General features: G+C 36.4%; 2 protein-coding genes across 6 annotated transcripts; both read left to right on the top strand.

Annotated features, from left to right (window-relative positions):
- The first annotated feature begins 1,043 nt into the window (after positions 1–1,043).
- On the top strand, positions 1,044–12,818 carry LOC123877650 (E3 ubiquitin-protein ligase MARCHF5). Of its 4 annotated transcripts, none has more exons than XR_006798634.1 (5): positions 1,044–1,452; positions 5,323–5,568; positions 9,556–9,746; positions 10,814–12,557; positions 12,718–12,818. XR_006798634.1 is itself a non-coding variant. In XM_045924495.1 (5 exons), exons 1-5 carry the CDS (start codon positions 1,291–1,293, stop codon positions 11,178–11,180), a joined length of 966 nt encoding a protein of 321 aa, XP_045780451.1. In that variant the 5' UTR covers positions 1,044–1,290; the 3' UTR covers positions 11,181–12,818. The 4 variants fall into 4 exon arrangements, 3 of the variants coding, with proteins under 3 accessions (XP_045780451.1, XP_045780452.1, XP_045780450.1); XM_045924495.1 differs by adding an exon at positions 5,797–5,949 and having other exon boundaries at positions 5,323–5,415; positions 10,814–12,818; XM_045924496.1 differs by adding an exon at positions 5,803–5,949 and having other exon boundaries at positions 5,323–5,421; positions 10,814–12,818.
- A 2,994-nt stretch (positions 12,819–15,812) lies between these two features.
- LOC123877658 lies at positions 15,813–18,851 on the top strand. Of its 2 annotated transcripts, none has more exons than XM_045924509.1 (3): positions 15,813–15,911; positions 17,781–18,051; positions 18,495–18,851. In XM_045924509.1, the coding sequence occupies exons 2-3, from the start codon at positions 17,866–17,868 to the stop codon at positions 18,669–18,671; spliced, it is 363 nt and encodes a 120-aa protein (XP_045780465.1). In that variant the 5' UTR covers positions 15,813–15,911; positions 17,781–17,865; the 3' UTR covers positions 18,672–18,851. The 2 variants fall into 2 exon arrangements, with proteins under 2 accessions (XP_045780465.1, XP_045780464.1); XM_045924508.1 differs by having other exon boundaries at positions 15,855–16,167.
- The last annotated feature ends 1,224 nt before the right edge of the window (positions 18,852–20,075 follow it).

Below are 20,075 nucleotides of genomic sequence, written 5' to 3'. Positions count from 1 at the left end.
TGGAGTGTTCTTTTTGTTAAACCACAGATATGTGTTAAAACTGACTGGAAAGCGCTCTATGTCGTGCCGTGCGGTGCCGTGCGTGTGTCGGCGAGCGCCGGCACAGACGGGGTCCATACTTGTATAGTTTCCCTAACTTGTTACATATAACTACAAACTTGACATTGGCTAATCTTTGTAAAGCCAGACGAGAGAGAAAGAAAAGGGCTTTAGCGTAAACAGGGTGACCAGACTTAGCAGAATCTGCGATTTTAGCAGGAAAGGACCCTAATTTAGGGCCTCACAGATTTTATGGAAGTCTTACAAGTATAGGTATAATAAATATTAGCAGAAATGCATGATTCAGCATTTGATTTACCCACTGATTTTTAAATGGTTAATTACACAAATAACGTGTACTAGTTAGCTCCTACCGTTTTCAATTAACTTTTAATTTTTATAATTCTGTATCCCAAAAGGAAAAAAGTTACCTTTATAAGATCACTTATTGTCAGTCAATAAAATATCGCTCCTCTCCCATTGTCTCTAAATTTTACCAGTAGGAAAATCAGAAGTACTCAACAGAAGTTTAATTAGTATATTTTACGGAAAAAATAAAATTAAAGCTGTAATTTTTTTGATACTAACAATAAACCTCTACAAACAATGTGAGTTTAACGGTTCAATAACAAAACCGTGAGATATTAAATTAGTTTCATATCATTCTACGTGTAGGTATCTATTTTATAATATTATGATCATGTCTCTATCAAAGCCCAGACATAACTAACTAGTTAACTACATAAAAAAGTTTGATTTTCAGGACAGGCTTTGCTAAGAATAAAAAAAAATTGACTGAGACAATTATTTAATATTCTCCAACAAATAGTGAATTAATTGATTGTTATCATAGTATAATTGCATTTTTTCAAAACAATTTGGCAGGTTTTAACAGTTTTTAGACCAGTATTTAGTAGGATCATCAATTTAAACCTGGTCACCCTGAGCTTAAATGTCTACAGGTTGTCAATGTCAAATGTCAAATCCCTGTCAAATCAAATGTCATTAATGGAAAATGGAAAGCCGCGTTGAATCTTAAATGACAAAAAAAAATTGATTTTGATTACAAAAGTCACACATTCCGCAGCTTGCCAATATTGTCCTAGAAACATTTTTGTTTGTGTTTCGATATCAGTTGTATTGTACCTCAACAACATTCTATATACGAGCAACAAATTGTAAAAAGGTAGTGACGTAGTGAGTGAAAACCAAAACAATTATTTACTTTTATTGCCTTCGTAAGCAGTTAGGATGTCTAGTGAAAACAAAGTGATTGGAGAGCCAAGTGCGAGTGCTATACAACCCTCAGAGGATGAGAACGCGAAGTCCTGTTGGGTCTGCTTTGCTACGGAGGCTGACGACAGGCTGGCAGCTTGGGTCCAACCGTGCAAATGCATCGGTACAACAAAATGGGTAAGTGCGTGTTAAATTATAACTAAATGCCGTTTTACGTCAGAGCAACAACGAGGCAATTTAGGACTGCAACAATTTCAAATGTTACAAAATGTTACTGAACTGTTTTCCTGTTTTATAGCACATATACAATTAGACTGCCGCATGCTGCTTAAGGCCGCAAATGATAATCTTACTATTCCTAGCATGCTGCATTGTTACACGTTGTTGGTCTGATTCAAAACATCTTTTACTACTTAATATAAAAAAATCATCAAATCTAAATATATATCAAACTATAGAAGGCTCTTGCTTTTCACATGAAATGAATTTATTTCGTGTAGGGCAGCTCGTGCCACTTATGATATGCCAAGACTACCACCAGTTCGGAAAGTAGCTACTTTACTGCAATGTAGATAAAATATTGAAAGTGAATGAATTAAATTTTAAGGTATGTTTCAGTAGTTATTTGGTAATATCTTCAAAGCTAGTTAATCCTGATTTTTGCACACAAAAAAAGCCATTTCATACAGTCCTAGCACCAGCTAGCTGTCATAAAGTGATGCAGTGGACTATTATTATTTATTAATTGCACAACTCTACAAATAAAATACTTATTGCTAATCAAAGACTTGCTTAACATGAAATTCAATAATATATCAATTTTCTCTTGACTTATGAAGTTGCTATAAAATGTAATGTTTGCAATACCATACTACGTCATACATCATTTAAGCATTATCAGTTTTAGTACTTATTAATTAGAGGGTTATTGTTTGTTCTTTAGCATTCCTAGATTACCACCACATACGTTATAAGCAATGTTGTTTATTTATATCTAAATAACAAGAAATGCTGTATAAATTGATTAGATTTAACTACACTTAATTTAGTTTTATAATGGTACCTATTTATTTGATTAGTTAGCTAATGCTCCCAACTTCATCTTTAAGTAAACCTAGAATTTAAACAAACTTAGTACCTACCTAAATATAATTAAAAAAAAACCTGACTGACTGACTGATCTATCAACTCAGAGCTTAAACTACTGGATGGATCGGACTGAAATTTGGCATGAAGATAGCTATTATAATCTAGACATCCACTAAGAAATGATCTTTGAAATTCAATACCAAAGGGGGCAAAATAGGAGTTTGAAATTTGTGTAGTCCATGTGGACAAAGTCAGGGGTATAAGCTACTGTAGTATAAAATCATTATATTTAATTAATTTTTATTAATTAAAAAAATTAAGTTAATTAAGTTTTATAATGGTACCTATTTATTTGATTAGTTAGCTGATGCTCGCAACTTGTTCTTTAAGTAAACCTAGAATTTAAATAAACCTAATACTTACCTACTAAATATAAAAGTACATTATACTTTCATTGATGACTTGATGAGCATCATTTGATGATTGTGATGTAAAAGCGTTAATTAATGATTTTACATCACATTGCTAAATGATAATTCATAAAATTAATTAATTATTTTTTATTATTATTACTATGCTTTCCATTAATTATATACTTATTAGGTTAAATGACAAGTGTAAATTAAAAATATATAACACCCCCGACAAGTGAAGGTTACAGTAAATAGAAAAGTGCTGATAACTTTCAAATGGCCGAACGGTTTTTCTTGGATTATAGCTAAGAACACTCTCAATCAACCCACCTTCCAAACAAAAAAAAAAACTAAATTAAAATCTGTTCATTAGTTTAGGAGCTACGATGCGACAGACAGACTCACATATACACACGTCAAACTTATAACACCCCTCTTTTTGGGTCGGGCTTAAAAATGACTAATAACAAATTATTGATAAAAACTCATTAACATACATTACGAATCTCTGCTTAAAACAGATTAATATCAAATTAGTGATAATTGTACAGAAATTGATAGTCTGGCATGTTGACACATTTACCTCATATTCTGTAGGTAAGTTGTTTTTATTGTTTTATTCAGTTTAAACTTGAAATCAGTGCTTAACAGGGCTCTCTCTGTCACTTACTCCATACAATCGTAGTCCCAATTTTATTCGAATATTAAGCAACCAAAGTCTGAAATTTTGCAGACAAATTCTAGAAACTAATATCTGTGTCTGTGGTGTTTTAGATTGTTCTAAAAATATGTAGTTTTAAAATTACAGGGGCTCAAAGATTTGTATGTGAATTTTTAAGACCGCATAACTTTGAAACCGAATATTTTAACGGAAATCTGGAAAACCACAGGCATAGATATTAGTTCCCGGAACGTTTCTACAAAATTCCATTGAGTATGATTGGTTAGTATTCAAATGAGAGACAAACTACGTTTGTATGGAGCGAGTGATGGAGAGACCCCTCTTAAATCCACCTATTTGATGTAACCCAGAAATAAAAAGGCTGGCTTATACTTTGGGCAGATGTTAAAGTAAAATTAAACTAAGTAATAGTAAAATATTTATTTTTTAATGTATACTATAGCCACATTATTCTATTAACATTAAAAATATAAAGCAGTGATTCATTGTTTTCTCTTTGTTGTTGTGCTTACATTGATGATTGATTATAGCTACTTACTTTGTTTTGAAATCACAATATTATGTGGATTTGCTGTCTGAGATTAAAATAGGCTTTCTTACATGCAGTCCATTCACTTGATGGTTAATCAGAAAGTTGTCAGCATTTATCTGAACAAACATTTTCTTGAAAATCAAGGTTAAACCTATTTATAAAATCAATCATAACTCAAAACCTATACAATATCTAGGTAGGTACTTCCCAATGATCTTTAAAATCTTAAATGGCACAAGCAACGACGAAATTCTAAAAGTTCATAATTATTTTCAATTTTTGAACAACTTTATAACTAACATAAATTATTTGTTTTTACTCATCTTTTTACTTTTCTACGACATAATATTATAAAAGCGAAAGTTTGTGTGTGTGTGTATGTTTGTTACTCTTTCACGTAAAAACTACTGGACGGATTTGGCAGAAATTTAAAATGGAGTTAGATTTATTTATTTATTTATTGTATTTACAATATTCTAAAACTATTTACATTGAATTCTTAGCGCCCTGAAGTCTTGGCGACTTGTCTGGGCGCTGCACATTCCTCTAAAAATTAACTGAATGATATACGGGTAAGACTACTCAGTACACTCAATACAAAATTATGTCGGTATAAGATAATATTATATTATGCAAGGAAGGGTACCTACTCGGTTGCACAGCGCACGAACATTAGGTAGGTATTTGTGGCGCTCGGCACCGAGGCGATGCTAGCCAGCTCGTTACCGGACGTATTCACTATACAGGCTGTTCTATGTAGATAAAAATTAGATAAAAACTATAAGTAGTATAGGATATTTATAGAATGTAATTATGAATTATTATGTATATATTATTGAATATTTTACGTAAGGGAAGACGTGTTTAATAAATATTCCTTGATTTTATACTTTATGTTGTTTTTTGTTATTTTAGTTTTAATTTCAGTTGGTAATTCGTTGATTAATTTTGGTAATAGATAATTCGTGGTTCGTTCACCGTAAAAATTGTTTGCTTTGGTCGTAATTACCTTGTGTCCCGATACGGCCCTCGTCGTAATACTGTGTGTGACATAGTTTTGATAATATTCAAAGTAGTTTTGAGTAATTAGGGTATGTTTGACTTTTTTTTCTATTGGTAGTACTTTACAGAATTTGAATACTGCTTCCTCATTTTGTCTAAATTTTTCTTTAAGGATTATATCATGGATTAACATTTAACACATAGGATACTTTTTATCCCGGAAAATCAACGAGTTCCTATGGGATTTTTAAGAACCTATATCCTCGCGAACGAAGTTGCGAGCATCGGCTAGTAATAAATGATAATATGAGAAACGTTTTTATTTACAGGTACACCAAAGTTGCCTCCAGCGGTGGGTAGACGAGAAACAGCGGGGCAACATTAGCAGAAAGGTCCTTTGTCCCCAGTGCAAAGCAGAGTACATCGTGGTGTTCCCCTCAATGGGTGCCTTCGTGGCGCTCCTCGACGCGCTGGAGGAAATCACTCACAAGATCAGCCCCTTCATAGCGGGCGGCGTGCTACTGGGGTCTATCTACTGGATAGCCATCACGTATGGCGCCGTCACTGTCATGCAGGTGAGTGATAGCCTGGGTGTAACAGAGAGGCAACCTTAGCAGAGCAAAGCAGAGTACAGCGTGGTGTTCCCCTCAATAGGTGCCTTCGTGGTGCTCCTCGACGCGCTGGAGGAAGTCACCCACAAGATCTACTGGATAGCCATCACGTATAGCGCCGTCACTGTCATGCAGGTGAGTGGTACCCTGGGTGTAACAGAGAGGCAACCTTAGCAGAGCAAAGCAGAGTACATCGTGGTGTTCCCCTCAATGGGTGCCTTCGTGGCGCTCCTCGACGCGCTGGAGGAAATCACTCACAAGATCAGCCCCTTCATAGCGGGCGGCGTGCTACTGGGGTCTATCTACTGGATAGCCATCACGTATGGCGCCGTCACTGTCATGCAGGTGAGTGATAGCCTGGGTGTAACAGAGAGGCAACCTTAGCAGAGCAAAGCAGAGTACAGCGTGGTGTTCCCCTCAATAGGTGCCTTCGTGGTGCTCCTCGACGCGCTGGAGGAAGTCACCCACAAGATCTACTGGATAGCCATCACGTATAGCGCCGTCACTGTCATGCAGGTGAGTGGTACCCTGGGTGTAACAGAGAGGCAACCTTAGCAGAGCAAAGCAGAGTACAGCGTGGTGTTCCCCTCAATAGGTGCCTTCGTGGTGCTCCTCGACGCGCTGGAGGAAGTCACCCACAAGATCCACTGGATAGCCATCACATATAGCGCCATCATTGTCATGCAGGTGAGTGGTACCCTGGGTGTAACAGAGAGGCAACATTAGCAGTGCGAAGCAGAAGTACATCGCGGTGATCCCCTCAATGGGTTCATTCGTGGCGCTCCTTTACGCGCTGGAGAAATTCACCCACAAGATCTACTGGATAGCCATCACGTATAGCGCCATCATTGTCATGCAGGTGAGTGGTACCCTGGGTGTAACAGAGAGGCAACATTAGCAGTGTAAAGCAGAGTAAATCGTGGTGTTCCCCTCAATAGGTGCATTCGTGGCGCTCCTTTACGCGCGGTAGGAAATCATCCACAAGATCAGCTTCAACTTAAGTACTTAGTATATAGTTAGTTATCAATTAGATAACTAAGTATTTAGTTAGTTATTAATTAGATAACTAACTAAATACTTAATGAATTCCTTCTTTTAGACCAAGTGCGAAGAATATATTCTTATACTCGTAAATTAAGTACCAAAGAATTATTCTGCGAACCAAGTGTGTGCGATTATTTTCAAGGATTTCTTAAGTACCCTAGATTTTAAACTAGGATCGATAATATTATTAAGTACCTAGGTATCAGACTTCGTTTAGTGTACGTAGTTATAGGCTATTAAAAATAGTATTGTTCGAAGATATTACAGGCGCATTCTGTTCCCAGGCAGTTGATTTGAATACTAAGTGTTTAGAAGACGAAAACACTATTGTTCGGTTCGGTTCGTTACCTCGTTAAAGAGGTATTGTTAACGTTAGCGTTTAAAATTATCTTCAACTAGACTATCTAGATAATTTTTTTTTTTTAAATAGCGAGCAAATGACCAGGTGGGTCACCTGATGTTAAGTGATTACCGCCGCCCATGAACATTTGCAGTGTCAGAGGAACTGCCACTGCGTTGCTGGTCTTTCAGAAATTTGTTGGTCCGCCCCTTGAATAACCCCTCTAATAAGAACACTGCAGAAGGGAGAACATATCAAAAATTGCGGAACCGACAATATTCGGATACGTACTTGCCTACCTATTTAAAATTATTCAGGAATTTCCTTGAAGTGAAGGTAAACCACTATCATAAAATTAATAAATAGAGTACCTAATAATTAATAAATAATAATAATAATAAATGATGTTCATTTGCAAAAAAACTTATGTTGACATAGGTATACTTTGGACCCCTCCCAAAAAGTAAAAACTGTGACATGTTAATTAAGTACTTATAACTTGTTAATTTGTTTCTATTACTGTAGTAAGAACAATCTAGTGGTTAAGGCCCTTAGAGGTGTGAAAGCTTAAATTCTTGGATATTTATAGATGTTGATGTTTCACAATTTGAGGTTCCGAACGCGTCCTTATCTCAGAAGAAGCCAACAATACTCCGAGCTTGTCTTTTTTTAGCTAACTGAGACGTCTAATCAAAATGAGGTCACATTCTTGACCTCAGTTCAGTTCGAAATCGTTAGCCATTTCCAATTTTGCGATAAGAATAATCGTTATTAAACACACTGCCATATTGCGGATGTTATATCCGTGTTTATGTTTACATGTAAAGCTTGGTGTACACGAGGCACGAGCCTTAAAACTAATTTCCTCTATAAAAATCTAATCAAAATCAGCCTTTACTGTTCCAAAACTGTTATAATTTTCACAGACCATCCAATATAACAAGCTTAATTTGTGCTAAAGAATAATAATTTTTGACAATACATGAGGCACTGTTACTTGTTATTATAAGTACCTATAACACTTGATTAAACAATACCTGTTGTCTTACACCAAGTTCTACGGTAACTTGTAGAATGGCCTTCATTTGATGGTCTGCTCAAATAACTGTAATAATATGGTAGTAACGTTGTATGTAAAGTAATATTATACTATACAAAACTGTTTTTTGTATGGACAGATTGCAAGCCATTATTCAGAAAAGATTACAAGTAAGACAGACCAAGCTATAGCAGTAGTCTTTAAAATATGATTAAGAATGCATTTCCACTAAAGCGGAGCGGAGTGGAGACGTTTCATAGATCAATCCTCCACACCCAAACGTACCCATACAGTTATAGCCCGTTCACACAGCGCCAAGTTTTGTCGGATCTACTTTTTATCGGATCCTGCAAAACCGGATACTATGTTCACACGGACCCGCACTCGCCTCCCATCTGACCCACCGGTTCAACCCCTCAATTGTGTAAGAAAACATCGTAATCGGTAGCAAATTCTGACCCTTGATTGGCTGTGAAAAAATGTAAACAGCGAATCAACCAATCAAAGGGCAGAACTTGCTGTCGATTACGATAACGATGAATTAGGTACGTTTTTCTTACACAATCGGGGAGCTGGTTTTTTTGTGAGATTCTTTGAGCTTGTCTGAACACTATTAGAATAGTGTTACCATTAAATCGGATCCTGCATTTTTTAGTTCGTTATGGTACATTCGGACGGATTTGTAGTCGCAAAATCGGATAACAAGTTTAGCAGGATCTGTTTTTTTTCCGGATCCTAAAATCGTATGCGTGCATTGAAATACTGTTGCCACAAAATTGGATCCCACAAAAAACAATTCCCACAGAGTGTAGCCGCAAAATCGGGTATCATCCCGATTTTGCGACTACAAATCGGTCCGGTCATAATAAAAAATGCAAGATCCGATTTAGTGGTAAGAGTACCTATCACACTTGACACTATCACACTTCACACTAATATTATAAAGCCGAAAGTTTGCGTGTCTGTATGTTTGTTACTCCTTCACGCAAAAACCACTGGACGGATTTGGCTGAAATTCAGAATAGAGATAGATAATAATATCCTGGATTAGCACATAGGCTACTTTGATCCCGGAAAATCAAAGAGTTCCCACGGGATTTCGAAAAACCTAAATCCACGCGGGCGTCAGCTAGTAATTAAATACATGTGTAAACACAAGCTCGGATCAAGAATCCCGCAAAAAAAACAGAACCGGTGAGGCGTGATTTACCGGACCGATTTGTCATCGACTGGGTCAGTCTGATGGAGGTGTGTTAACCTGTATGGCAGTTCATTAAACCCACATTCACAAATATACGAATTCACTAACAGAGTACTTAATTACATATATCAGTACAAATAAGTATTATAAATTAGCACTTTTTAGTATTGTGGATAGTTCAAAGACTTTATAAGCTTAATATTTATGGATTTTTGTTGTAGGTATAAAGTGGAGACTGATGGTGATAATCTAGTTGTCAATTCGGATTATCTGGAGTTCGGTTCCGGGCAAAAGTGTGTTACTAATAAAATCCTATCTGGTTTCCAGGTGGTGGGTCACAGAGAAGGTCTAGAAATGATGGAGTCAGCGGACCCGCTGGTGCTGCTGGTGCTGCTGCCCACCATCCCGGTGACGCTGATCAGCGCCAAGATGTACAACTGGGAGGACTCGGTGCTGCTGTTCCTCAGGAAGTACTGCGCCAAGATCCCCGCTCTGGCGTACATACTGCCGTTTGGCAAGTACGTACCACTTTGTTTTTTTTTTCTCTCTTGTCTGGCTTTACACTGATTAGCCAATGTCAAGTTTGTAGTCATTTACAAGTTAGGGAAACTATATGTATAAGTATGGACTTCGTCTGTGCCGCCGCACGCCGACATGCACGCGGTGCCCCTTTACAGCGCTTCCCAGTCAGTTCCACCACCAATAAACACCAGCAGAACACAAAAACCGGCCACTTCTCACAAAAAACACTCCAAAAAAGCACCGCACGCGCGCCAGCAAACGCCACCACAGACGAAGTCCACCACTTTGTTTACTCACTTGACTCTCTCCTGCCTCTCTCTCGCATACATACTGCCGTTTAGCAAATTACAAATAAAAATTTAGGGTTTCGTTAGTGAAAAGAAAAAAAGCCGGTCAAGTGCGAGTCGGACTCGCAGACAAAGGGTTCCGTACCATCGTACAAGATTTAAGTTTCAAAATCCCGCGGGAACTCTTTGGTTTTGCGGGATAAAAAGTAGCCTACGTCCTTCAAGTATCTTTATTGCGAATTTGGGTTAGTTTACAGATCTCAATACCTTAGGTTTACCAAATTCTACCTTACGGCATGCATCTTCCTCGGAATGTTAGTTAACTCCGTACCTTTCATCAAAATTGGTTAAACTGTTGGGCCGTGAAAAGCTAGCAGACAGACAGACAGACACTTTCGTATTTATAATATTAAGTTACTTATAACACGAAGTTAATTATAATTACCTACTTACTCGTACCTTAGAATATGATAATTTCACTTTCGATTTGTATAACTATAGTTATTTTTTATTCTTTATTTATTTGCATTCATGTCTTATATCATATAAAAAATATTATAATATTACAACATGAAGCCCCGTCAGGGCGTATAGGGCGCTATTTAGTTCAGTATTCGTAGATATTTAAGAAGAATATGCAACATCCACATAAACTCCAGAGAGTTTCAGGATGTCAAGTGGAATCATGTAAAACTAGTCTTTGGTTCAAATAAAGAATTTTAAAAAAAAGTATGGATATGGATAGTGTGGATTTATGTTTTCTTTTTCTTTTCCAGCGTGGAAGGCGACAGAGGCGCCATCGTAACGGGGCAGCAAAACAACACAAACCAAACCAGCACCTCACATTTATCCCCCACCAGAATATTCTGCTCCGCGCTCCTACTACCAACAATATCCACTATCATAGGCAAAATATTCTTCCGCTCCGTGCAAAATAACCTCCACAGAACAATCCTAGGTGGTCTCACATACATAACCATCAAAGGCGCATTAAAAATTTACCACAAACAGATGTTATACATCAGGCATTCTAGTAGGAAAATTCTCGATTACACAGAGTCGAATCTGAAATTGTATAGAAGTAATATCAGTAGTACGACAGATGCTGTGTCTAGTACTAATGATTCGGAGCAAGCGATATAGGGATGAGTGCATGTTTATCTTTGGTTATGTACCCGTTAAAGATAGAGCGTTGTAGGGGTTGTTGTTCCCGCTGTGTCACAATCGTGAGCAACACTGACACAACGGGAATGTGAATGTGACACAAGAGGAATTTTATTTTCCCGATGAGTCACATTCATGCGTAACAGTGTGACTGAACGTGAAAAATATTTTTTTTCTCTCGTCTGGCTTTACTCATATTAGCCAATGGTTTGTAGTTATTTACAAGTTAGGGAAACAATCCTTTTCCAAATTGAATTTAAAAATCAAAGCAAGAAAATTACACGTCCGCTAAGTACGTAGTTTTTCTGAAAAATATTATCCTGTGACGTCACTGTATTTGTTTACTTAGTCTGTTCGCTTAAATTCGGTCGCCTTTGTGTCACGCAGCCTTGGCACGCGTCGCATCTCGTCAAAGGCGCCGCGGCAACTTCAAAGCTTCCCGCATGGGGTGTACACCCGCAGGGGAATTTGGTATCTATTTATTTTTCATTAAACTTCTCTTTGCTACCTAACTTGTGTTCATTATTTATATTCGTATTTTATTACGGTAACTATGAGATAAAATTGTATTCTATTTTATTCTTAGAATAGAAAAAACATTTATTTAACAAAGTTTTTATATTTTGCTTTTATTATTTTAAGTAAAAAATAAATAATAAAAGCAAAATAATATGAGCGCCTGCGGGTGTACGTTAGTTGAAAGACAATACGCGGTTTGTTCGTATCATTTTACTTTGAGGTTCGTGTTTGGAGTTTTCAACGCTCGAATTCCGTTAAAAAACAAAGTTCCTCGGCAGCCTTTGTCTGTCTGTACGCGCTAATCTCAAAATCTATAGATAAACATTCAGTTTGTCTAATTACACGACTGCCCAAAAATGTGTGTAATGTTTTCGGGTGCATGTTTCTTTATTCCATCATAACTTCTAAATGCCAGAACAGGTTTTGATGTAGGTATTGTTAGAGAATCCTTACGTCATTCATCATGAGTGATATTGACTATATTTTTTTAAAAAAAATTCAATATGGCGACTGTATGGTGTTATTTACTAATGTAGTTTTTTTTTTACTTTTTAGATCGTTTTTTGGGTGGGCAGTCGTGTTTTTTATTTATTTAATTATGACTTGTTTTTGGGATGTTTTCGTTACAAGCTCCATCTTGACAGGTATATAGTCATTATATAAATATTTGACAAGTTGGTTTGACCATGACAGAGCGTACTTAAGTACGTAAGATCGACCATAAAATTGCTTTACGAACGTATATATGCGTTTGTGCACTTATTCGTATTCGGTTCGTTTTCGTGATTCGTGAAAATACGTGAGATTAAGTGTGTACGCGCGCTTAGTGAAATTTAGGTTGAGATCTATACAGTTTAACTTAACAGCACTTTAACTTTGCTTAGATTTAAGCATTAATTAAAACGAGACGGTTTTATGTCAGCAATATAGCGCTGTCTCGTTTTAACATTGTCTTAAGTCTTAGCAAAGTCAAAGTCTCATTAGATCTCAACCTTAGATTTACTGGAAGTTGTTTCAAATGGCTAAGCAATTTTATAGTCGACTATAATATATCAATTATATTCCTACAGGGTGTAATAAGAACGCTAGCAAACCGAAGGCAGGTGATAAGATTTCACAAAAAAATCCACCTTTTTTTTAAATTCACGATGTATTGCAAATAAAACATTTGGCTGACGCTAGAGATCAACGGACGTTGTGAGCTGATGATTACTGATAAGATTTCACAAAAAAATCCACCTTTTTAAATTTATGATGTATTGCAAATAAAACATTTGGCTGACGCTAGAGATCAACTAACGTTGCGTAGTTAGATGCCGCGTCGTAGGCCGTTGACCCTGAGTTTTGCACGCGATACATATTGGGTTTGAAAAATACTAAATCACTTAAACGACAAGACGTATAAAAGTAATTGTTATTGGTATTGGATTGAGATTAGGAAGTATAAAAATAGCGCCAAGTTTTTGTTAGCGTTCCAATAACACCCTGTAGTTGTACACTGTACATAGTCATACTTACACATTGGCATTGTGATATGAAATGTAATCGAGCAATCGACTGTTTTATTTTTTTATTAAAATGTTTTTTTTTTAAGATCAATAAAATGTGTTTATAGCGATTTACATTTATGCGCTAGAATGAAATGGCAATATTTTTTATATATCTCGCAAGTAAAGGCTGACCAGAAAAATAAAATACCTCGCAATATTGGCAAAAACCCGTGAATCTAATATACCTACAGATATAAGACCATAATAACTTAGGTTGAAACTATAGAGCGCACTTTGATTTTGCTTAGACTTAAGTTTCAGTTAAAACGTGACAGATTTACGCCAGCAGTATAGCGCTGTCTCGTTTTAACAGTCTATAGATCTTAGCCGTAGTGACCATAGACTATATACTAGTGGCGCCCCCATAGCGAGTTTTTTATATTTCTGGTCAGGCTATAATTTGATTTAATTTTTCATAATGGCAACTTTTAGCAATAAATCTGAAAAAATATTCCTATGTTGGTTTTGTTTTATTAATTGACCGACCCTGGTAACGGTCCGCCATTTATTTAAGCACGATCGTAGGTGTCAAAAAGTGTAAACCCCACCGTATAATCTATAGTCACTATGTAGTCCGTACAAAATGGCTTCTCATGCGTCATTTTTAACCCCCGACCCAAAAAGAAGGGTGTTATAAGTTTGACGTGTGTATCTGTGTATCTGTCTGTGGCATTGTAACTCCTAAACGAATGAGCCGATTTTAATTTAGATTTTTTGTTTGAAAGGTGGCTTGATCGAGAGTGTTCTTAGCTATAATCGACGAAAATCGGTTCAGCCGTTAGAAAGTTATCAGCTCTTTTCTAGTTACTGTAACCTTCAGTTGTCGGGGGTGTTATAAATTTTTAATTTATACTTGTTATGTTTATCTTTCAGTACGAAAATAACTGGAAAAGGTTGTGGAAAGTGTATGGGTCAACTGTCATGTCAAAAGAACGGTTCACCTTTGAAATAACATTTTATCGCAGCATATAGTACGCTGAAACTAAAGACTAGAAACTACAGATTCTGCATCCCATTGTTCGCGACAGGTCGACATGTCAATCGAGGTATGAGGCGGGCGGGGGAGGGGGGGGGGGGGGCTAAGCGTCTCCACCCCGATTGCCATGTCGACCTGTCGCGAACTATGGGTGGTTAAAACAAGCTTTTTTACCCGACTGCGGCAAAGCCATAAGGAAGGGTTATGATTTTAGCAGTCTATGTATCCATATTCTGTGTGTTCCACCGTAGTGCCTAAAGTACTGAGCCGATTTTGATGAATGAGGTGCCAATTGATTCGTTGTAAAGGCCCGGGTGACATAGGCTATATTATTTTATACGAAAACAATGACCTAACGGACGATACATGAAAAAAGTAGGTGTCTCCAAAAAATTTTTTTTTTGTTTTTATATCGAGTGGGATATCAAATAAAAGAGAAGAAAATTCTGAGTTCATAAATATAAATGTATTACAACATTAAAATATACCAAGCGACAGAAAAACAATTTTACTATACCTAATATTTCAGCGTTTATTAAGACGATCGCAGTCGGATTTTAGTTTTCAACTTTATCTTGTTCTAGTTGGTTCTGTACAGATAATACAACAGAACAAAAACAAGTATAAATAAAAAATTAATAACACCCCCAACAAGTACAGTAACTAGAAAAGAGCTGATAACTTTCAAACGGCTGAACCGATTTTCTTGGATTATACCTAAGAATACTCTCGATCAAGCCACCTTTCAAACAAAAAAAACTAAATTAAAATCGGTTCATTAGTATAGGAGCTACGATGCCACAGACAGACACACAGATACACACGGTCAAACTTATAACATCCCTCTTTTTGGATCGGGGGTTAAAAATCGACAGACATGGTCGGCGCCTAAATAGACCTTATCGAATTATTGAAATCGCAAATAATAATCATTAACCTTACAATGATAATCTAATTCATTATCAAAAAAAAAAACTTTTATCAATGATAATAATGTAAAAATCATAAAGTAATACCTCGAGGAGTAGACATCGCGTTTTTTCTGAATGTAGCATTTCACTTAGAGGGAAATTAGAGATATAAAAAAGAATTATTCAATGAAACTTTTACAAGTACCTACTTTTGAATCGTCAAATGCGTCTACCACTGGTTCGGAATGCCTTTCCTACCTCTGTAGGCAAGGCAACTAGCAAGAAACTCGGCGGTTGCTCTTTTCAAAGATTTGATATACAGTATTATACCACGTATAAAAGTAATTGCAGTCCCGCACTTTGATGAAACGAGTTACAGGTCAAATCTTTTATCATTTACATAATCTTCAATCGTATAACATGCTTTTCAGGAGCATAGTTTTAATAGATTTTTTAAACTTGTGTAAAGGCAAGTCCAAAACTGATTGCGTAAGTTTGTTATAAAAGGTTATACCTACCAATTCCTGCTTTTTCTTTTGGACTTTCCCGAGCTATTTCTTTGACATTAACTGGACCCAATGATCTGATACCTATTTTGATTGAAGAGAGCCTTTAATTCGTCCAAGAGAGCATACCGTATGTCGTCTCCCCAGATTTGGGTAGGCCGCTTATTGGTATCAAACAGTATCATTTGATATGGTAAAGTATAGTGCAGTGTACAGCAATTTGCAATTGTTACCTGCCGTGTTATCAGGTGCGAAAATATTGCACTCTCAAACAAGCTTATCTGAAGGAAAACATTCGAGTCGCTAATTAACGTAGCTACAGATTTTGTGTTTATCTAGATCGCTGCCTAGATTTTAGTGATAGATATAATTTCTAGTGGTTTGAGTTGGCTGACTAGTGGAGTTTTTAGGGGTATTTTCTAGTGGGGAAAGAATAAAGTACAAAAAGTTAGGTAGTTTTTTCTTGGACTTGTGGAATATTTGGCCTCAAAGTTTCAAATTCTTGTAAGTATATTTACGCGCTACGGTGGAACACACAGAACTTGGATAAAAAGTTTATTTAGCGTTACTGATTTAATAATTTAATAATTATGTAACATTAAAATTAATCTTAATTTATAATGATTGAAATGATTGTGTATAATAAATGTAATTAGTATATTGTAAATTGCGATGCCCTGACAGGGCGTCATGTAACTATACTTATCTAGCTTTAAGTTATATAGTTATTAGTACATGACAGCAATGAAATAAATAAATAAATAAAATAATTGACTAAATAAATAAAAAACATACATAGACTGCTAAAATCACAACCCTTCCTTTTGGCTTTGCCGCATTTAGGTAAACGACCTTGATGGAAGTGGGGTTTTAAAACCATCTATAGTTCGCGACAGGTCGACATGGCAATCGTGGTGGGGACGCCCCGCACTAACTTGGTATGGGATTTTGACGATCTTCCTGGTGTAGTGGTAAGCGTTGTGGTCTTATTAGAGGGAGATCCCGGGTTCGATTCCCGGGATTTTGAAGTTTATAATTTCTAAACTAACGACCTTAAGAAGATAGCGGGAAGTGGGTGGATGAGGAAGGCGGAGGATCGTGTTTGATGGTGCGCTCTTAAGATGGCCTAGGCCCAGCAGTGGATGCAAACAGGCTGATTAATTGATTGAATTTCTGGTCTGGTCTGGTGGGGGACTTCGGTCGTGGCTAGTTACCATTCTACCGGCAAAGCCGTGCCGCCAAGCGATTAAGCGTTCCGGTACAATGCCGTGTAGAAACCAAAGGGGTGTGGGTTTAAAATAAAAACTGCCATATCCCTTCCAGGTTAGCCCGCTTCCATCTTAGACTGTATCATCACTTACCACTAGGTGAAATTGCAATCAAGGGCTACCTTGTATTTGAATAAAAAAAGGATAGCGCGGGTGTACGGGGCGTCCCCCCCGCCTCATACTCCGATTGCCATACCAACCTGTCGCATACTATACCTACATAGCAGAAAGTATTGCCTTTACCAAAGTTTAAAAAATCCATTAAAAGTATGCTCCTGGCAAAAGCATATTACACAATCGAAGATTATGTAAATGATAAAAAAGCATGGATTTGACTCGCTCCAGCAATGCGCGGGTCTGCAATTGCTTGTACCTATAGTATAGAATATTATTGTAAATTGAACAATTGAAAAGAGCAACCGCCGAGTTTCTTGCTGGTTCTTCTCGGTAGGAACGGCATTCCAAACCAGTGGTAAATTATTTGACGATTCAAAAGCACTTGTAAAAGTTTATTTGAATAAAAATCTATTCTATTCTATTCTATCTACCTATGCAAAATTAATAAATGCAATTTCACCTTATATTTTTAATCCCCGACCCATGAAGAGGGGTGTTATAAGTTTGACATGTGTATCTGTCTGTGGCATCGTAGCTCCTAAACTAATGAACCGATTTTAATTTAGTTTTTTTTTGTTTGAAAGGTGGCTTGATCGAGAGTGTTCTTAGCTATAATCCAAGAAAATAGGTTCAGCCGTTTGAAAGTTATCAGCTCCTTTCTAGTTACTGTAACCTTCACTTGTCGGGGGTGTTATAATTTTTTAATTTACACTTGTCATGATTATCTTTCAGTACGAAAATAACTGGAAAAGGTTGATAAGCCAGGGCCATAGTGCCTAGGCTTTAGATCTAGTCCTAACTACACCCTTGAACTACTATGGCGAAATTCATCAAATCATTTTTCAACACCACTGAGAGAAGGAAAAACTCTCGCTTTGAAGAAAATGAAGAGGATAAGAGTAACTCTTTGCCTTTAGGACGAAAACTGTCCATATCCAGGTCAGGAAGGATGAAACAGGCTATCAAGAAACGACATTCGCTGTCTTTAGATGTTTATAATCAAGTAAGTGTAGGTACTAAGTAGACATTTTTTTCGTCTATTCTAAGCATATTCTACACGGACTCTTACGATGCCCGCAACTTCGTCTGACATCTGCGTACATTTTGACCGTTGGAGTTGACCGTTGGGTTGCGTTTTACAAAGTAGATAGCCTATGTCTTTCCACAAAGTAGGTACAATCTACATCTACTCCAAAATTCATCAAAATTAGTTCAGCCGGTTAGGCGTGAAAAAGGGAGATTATCCCACGGGCACTTGTGGTTTATCCAGGATACAAAACAGCCTCCGTTCTCAGGGGTCCTAAGAATCTATTTATAGACTTAAATCCATCAAAATCGGTTTAGCGGTTTAGGCATAAAAGCGTAACAGACCTGAGTTACTTTCACATTTATAATATTAGTTTGGATTATGGTTAAAATATTAATTGGAACTCTTTATCTTTGCAGGAGACACAAATAATAGAAAAACCGAAGAACGCGGAAGTTCAAAAAACTCAGAGGCCCGAGAGGCCCTCAGTAACAGAAAATAACAGTAAAACAGAAAAACGACACAGTCTCAACGTCGAAGAAGAAATAGACACCGCTTTCGAAATTATCAACAAAACTACAATTACTGATTTATAACTGACTTTTATAGTTAATTCTGAAACTGAACTGATATGTAGCAAAAATGTGAAAGGGATAGATTTATTTATACACTGCAGTGTAAGCAAGAGATGGCAATAATGCAAGGTTGTTGCAACTAACAATGTAAACAAGATCTAGAAAAGTAAAGCAAATTTTTTCAAAAAATTTAAGTTCAATAGTATTGGCGTCACTCAGAAAAGCAGGTATTATTTAAATATTTTTATCAGATTATTGGAATGTCCTCTCCAAAACCAACACAAAAAAAACACAAGTTTAATGTGTAAGGTTATCCGAGAGTTATAATCTAAACAAACTAATGCCAAAATAACTAATTTAATTAGAGCGTGATTGCTATCACAACATCTAATTATCCAGTTCACAATCCAAATACCGACAATATGCGATATCGCTCCGAATCTCAGAAGGAGACTGAACTAAAACCTTCAAAACACCCGTATTTATGCAAGTTCAATCTTGTCGGCCTCCTAGTAACAGATTGTATGACATCGAATGAGCGAAATATCGATTTTATCAAACTACCTGCATTAGATTTTATCAAACTACCTGCAATTAATAAATAAATAATTTTATATTATTTTTGACAACTCAAATCAATTTTTAAAAATAACCTTACAATAGGTATTAAATAGTCTTCTGAAAACTTGTGATTTTTTCCACAAAGCGGAATTTCTATAAGCAGCGATGAAAATCAAGATTTTTGAATTTTTTGGAACGAATTGTTTTTTTTCAACCATTTTTTTTTCTCAACGAATTTAAGCAAACATCGAAGATATTATATTTTTGTCTCTGTCTCTCACTAATACTGGAATTTGATTGGTTTTATGCCCGCGATATTATCTGTTGCAACTTTCACGCAAAAAAAAAAGCAAGACAACATTTTCCCCTTTATTTTCACAGGAAATTCCCTGAGGAGTGTTTATTTTACCGTATTTGATAACAAATAACAATATACTTATTAGTTTTAACTTTTAAGTGTCTGTAAATAAACATGTTAATATTAACTTATCAGTTATCAGATATCGATTGTACTTTAAGATTTAAATCATAATAAGAAACTTTCAGAGTGCCCACTTCGACAGCACGTCGTCACAGTATAGAGATACAGTAGTCCGACGTTTTTGATCTCGATGAAAAAACCGGCCAAGTGCGCACTGAGGGTTCTGTACTCGGGTATTTTTCCGACATTTTGCACGATAAATAAAAATCTGTTTTGGAATCTACAGGTAAAACCCTTTCATTATGATATCCCACTTGGTATAGTTATCTTACTTTAAAAAATTGATTTAATTTTTTTTTAAGTGATGTGACTACAAATTCGCGGTTTTCAGATTTATTCCTGTACTTGTGCTATAAGACCTACCTACCTGCCAAATTTCATGA

Source organism: Maniola jurtina, chromosome 24 (genome assembly GCF_905333055.1).
Source record: "Maniola jurtina chromosome 24, ilManJurt1.1, whole genome shotgun sequence".
Lineage (NCBI taxonomy): Eukaryota > Metazoa > Arthropoda > Insecta > Lepidoptera > Nymphalidae > Maniola > Maniola jurtina.
The sequence above is the reverse complement of the archived record's forward strand: the minus strand, read 5'-3'. Positions and strand labels throughout refer to the sequence as shown.

Excerpts from the sequence above, each read along its gene's own strand:
- LOC123877650 (XM_045924495.1), top strand. The coding sequence starts at position 1,291 with ATGTCTAGTGAAAACAAAGTGATTGGAGAGCCAAGTGCGAGTGCTATA. Across the intron at positions 1,453-5,322 it reads GCATCGGTACAACAAAATGG|GTACACCAAAGTTGCCTCCA; the intron begins GTAAGTGCGTGT and ends TTTTATTTACAG. Across the intron at positions 5,950-9,555 it reads GCGCCGTCACTGTCATGCAG|GTGGTGGGTCACAGAGAAGG; the intron begins GTGAGTGATAGC and ends TCTGGTTTCCAG.
- LOC123877658 (XM_045924509.1), top strand. The coding sequence starts at position 17,866 with ATGGCGAAATTCATCAAATCATTTTTCAACACCACTGAGAGAAGGAAA. Across the intron at positions 18,052-18,494 it reads CTTTAGATGTTTATAATCAA|GAGACACAAATAATAGAAAA; the intron begins GTAAGTGTAGGT and ends TTATCTTTGCAG.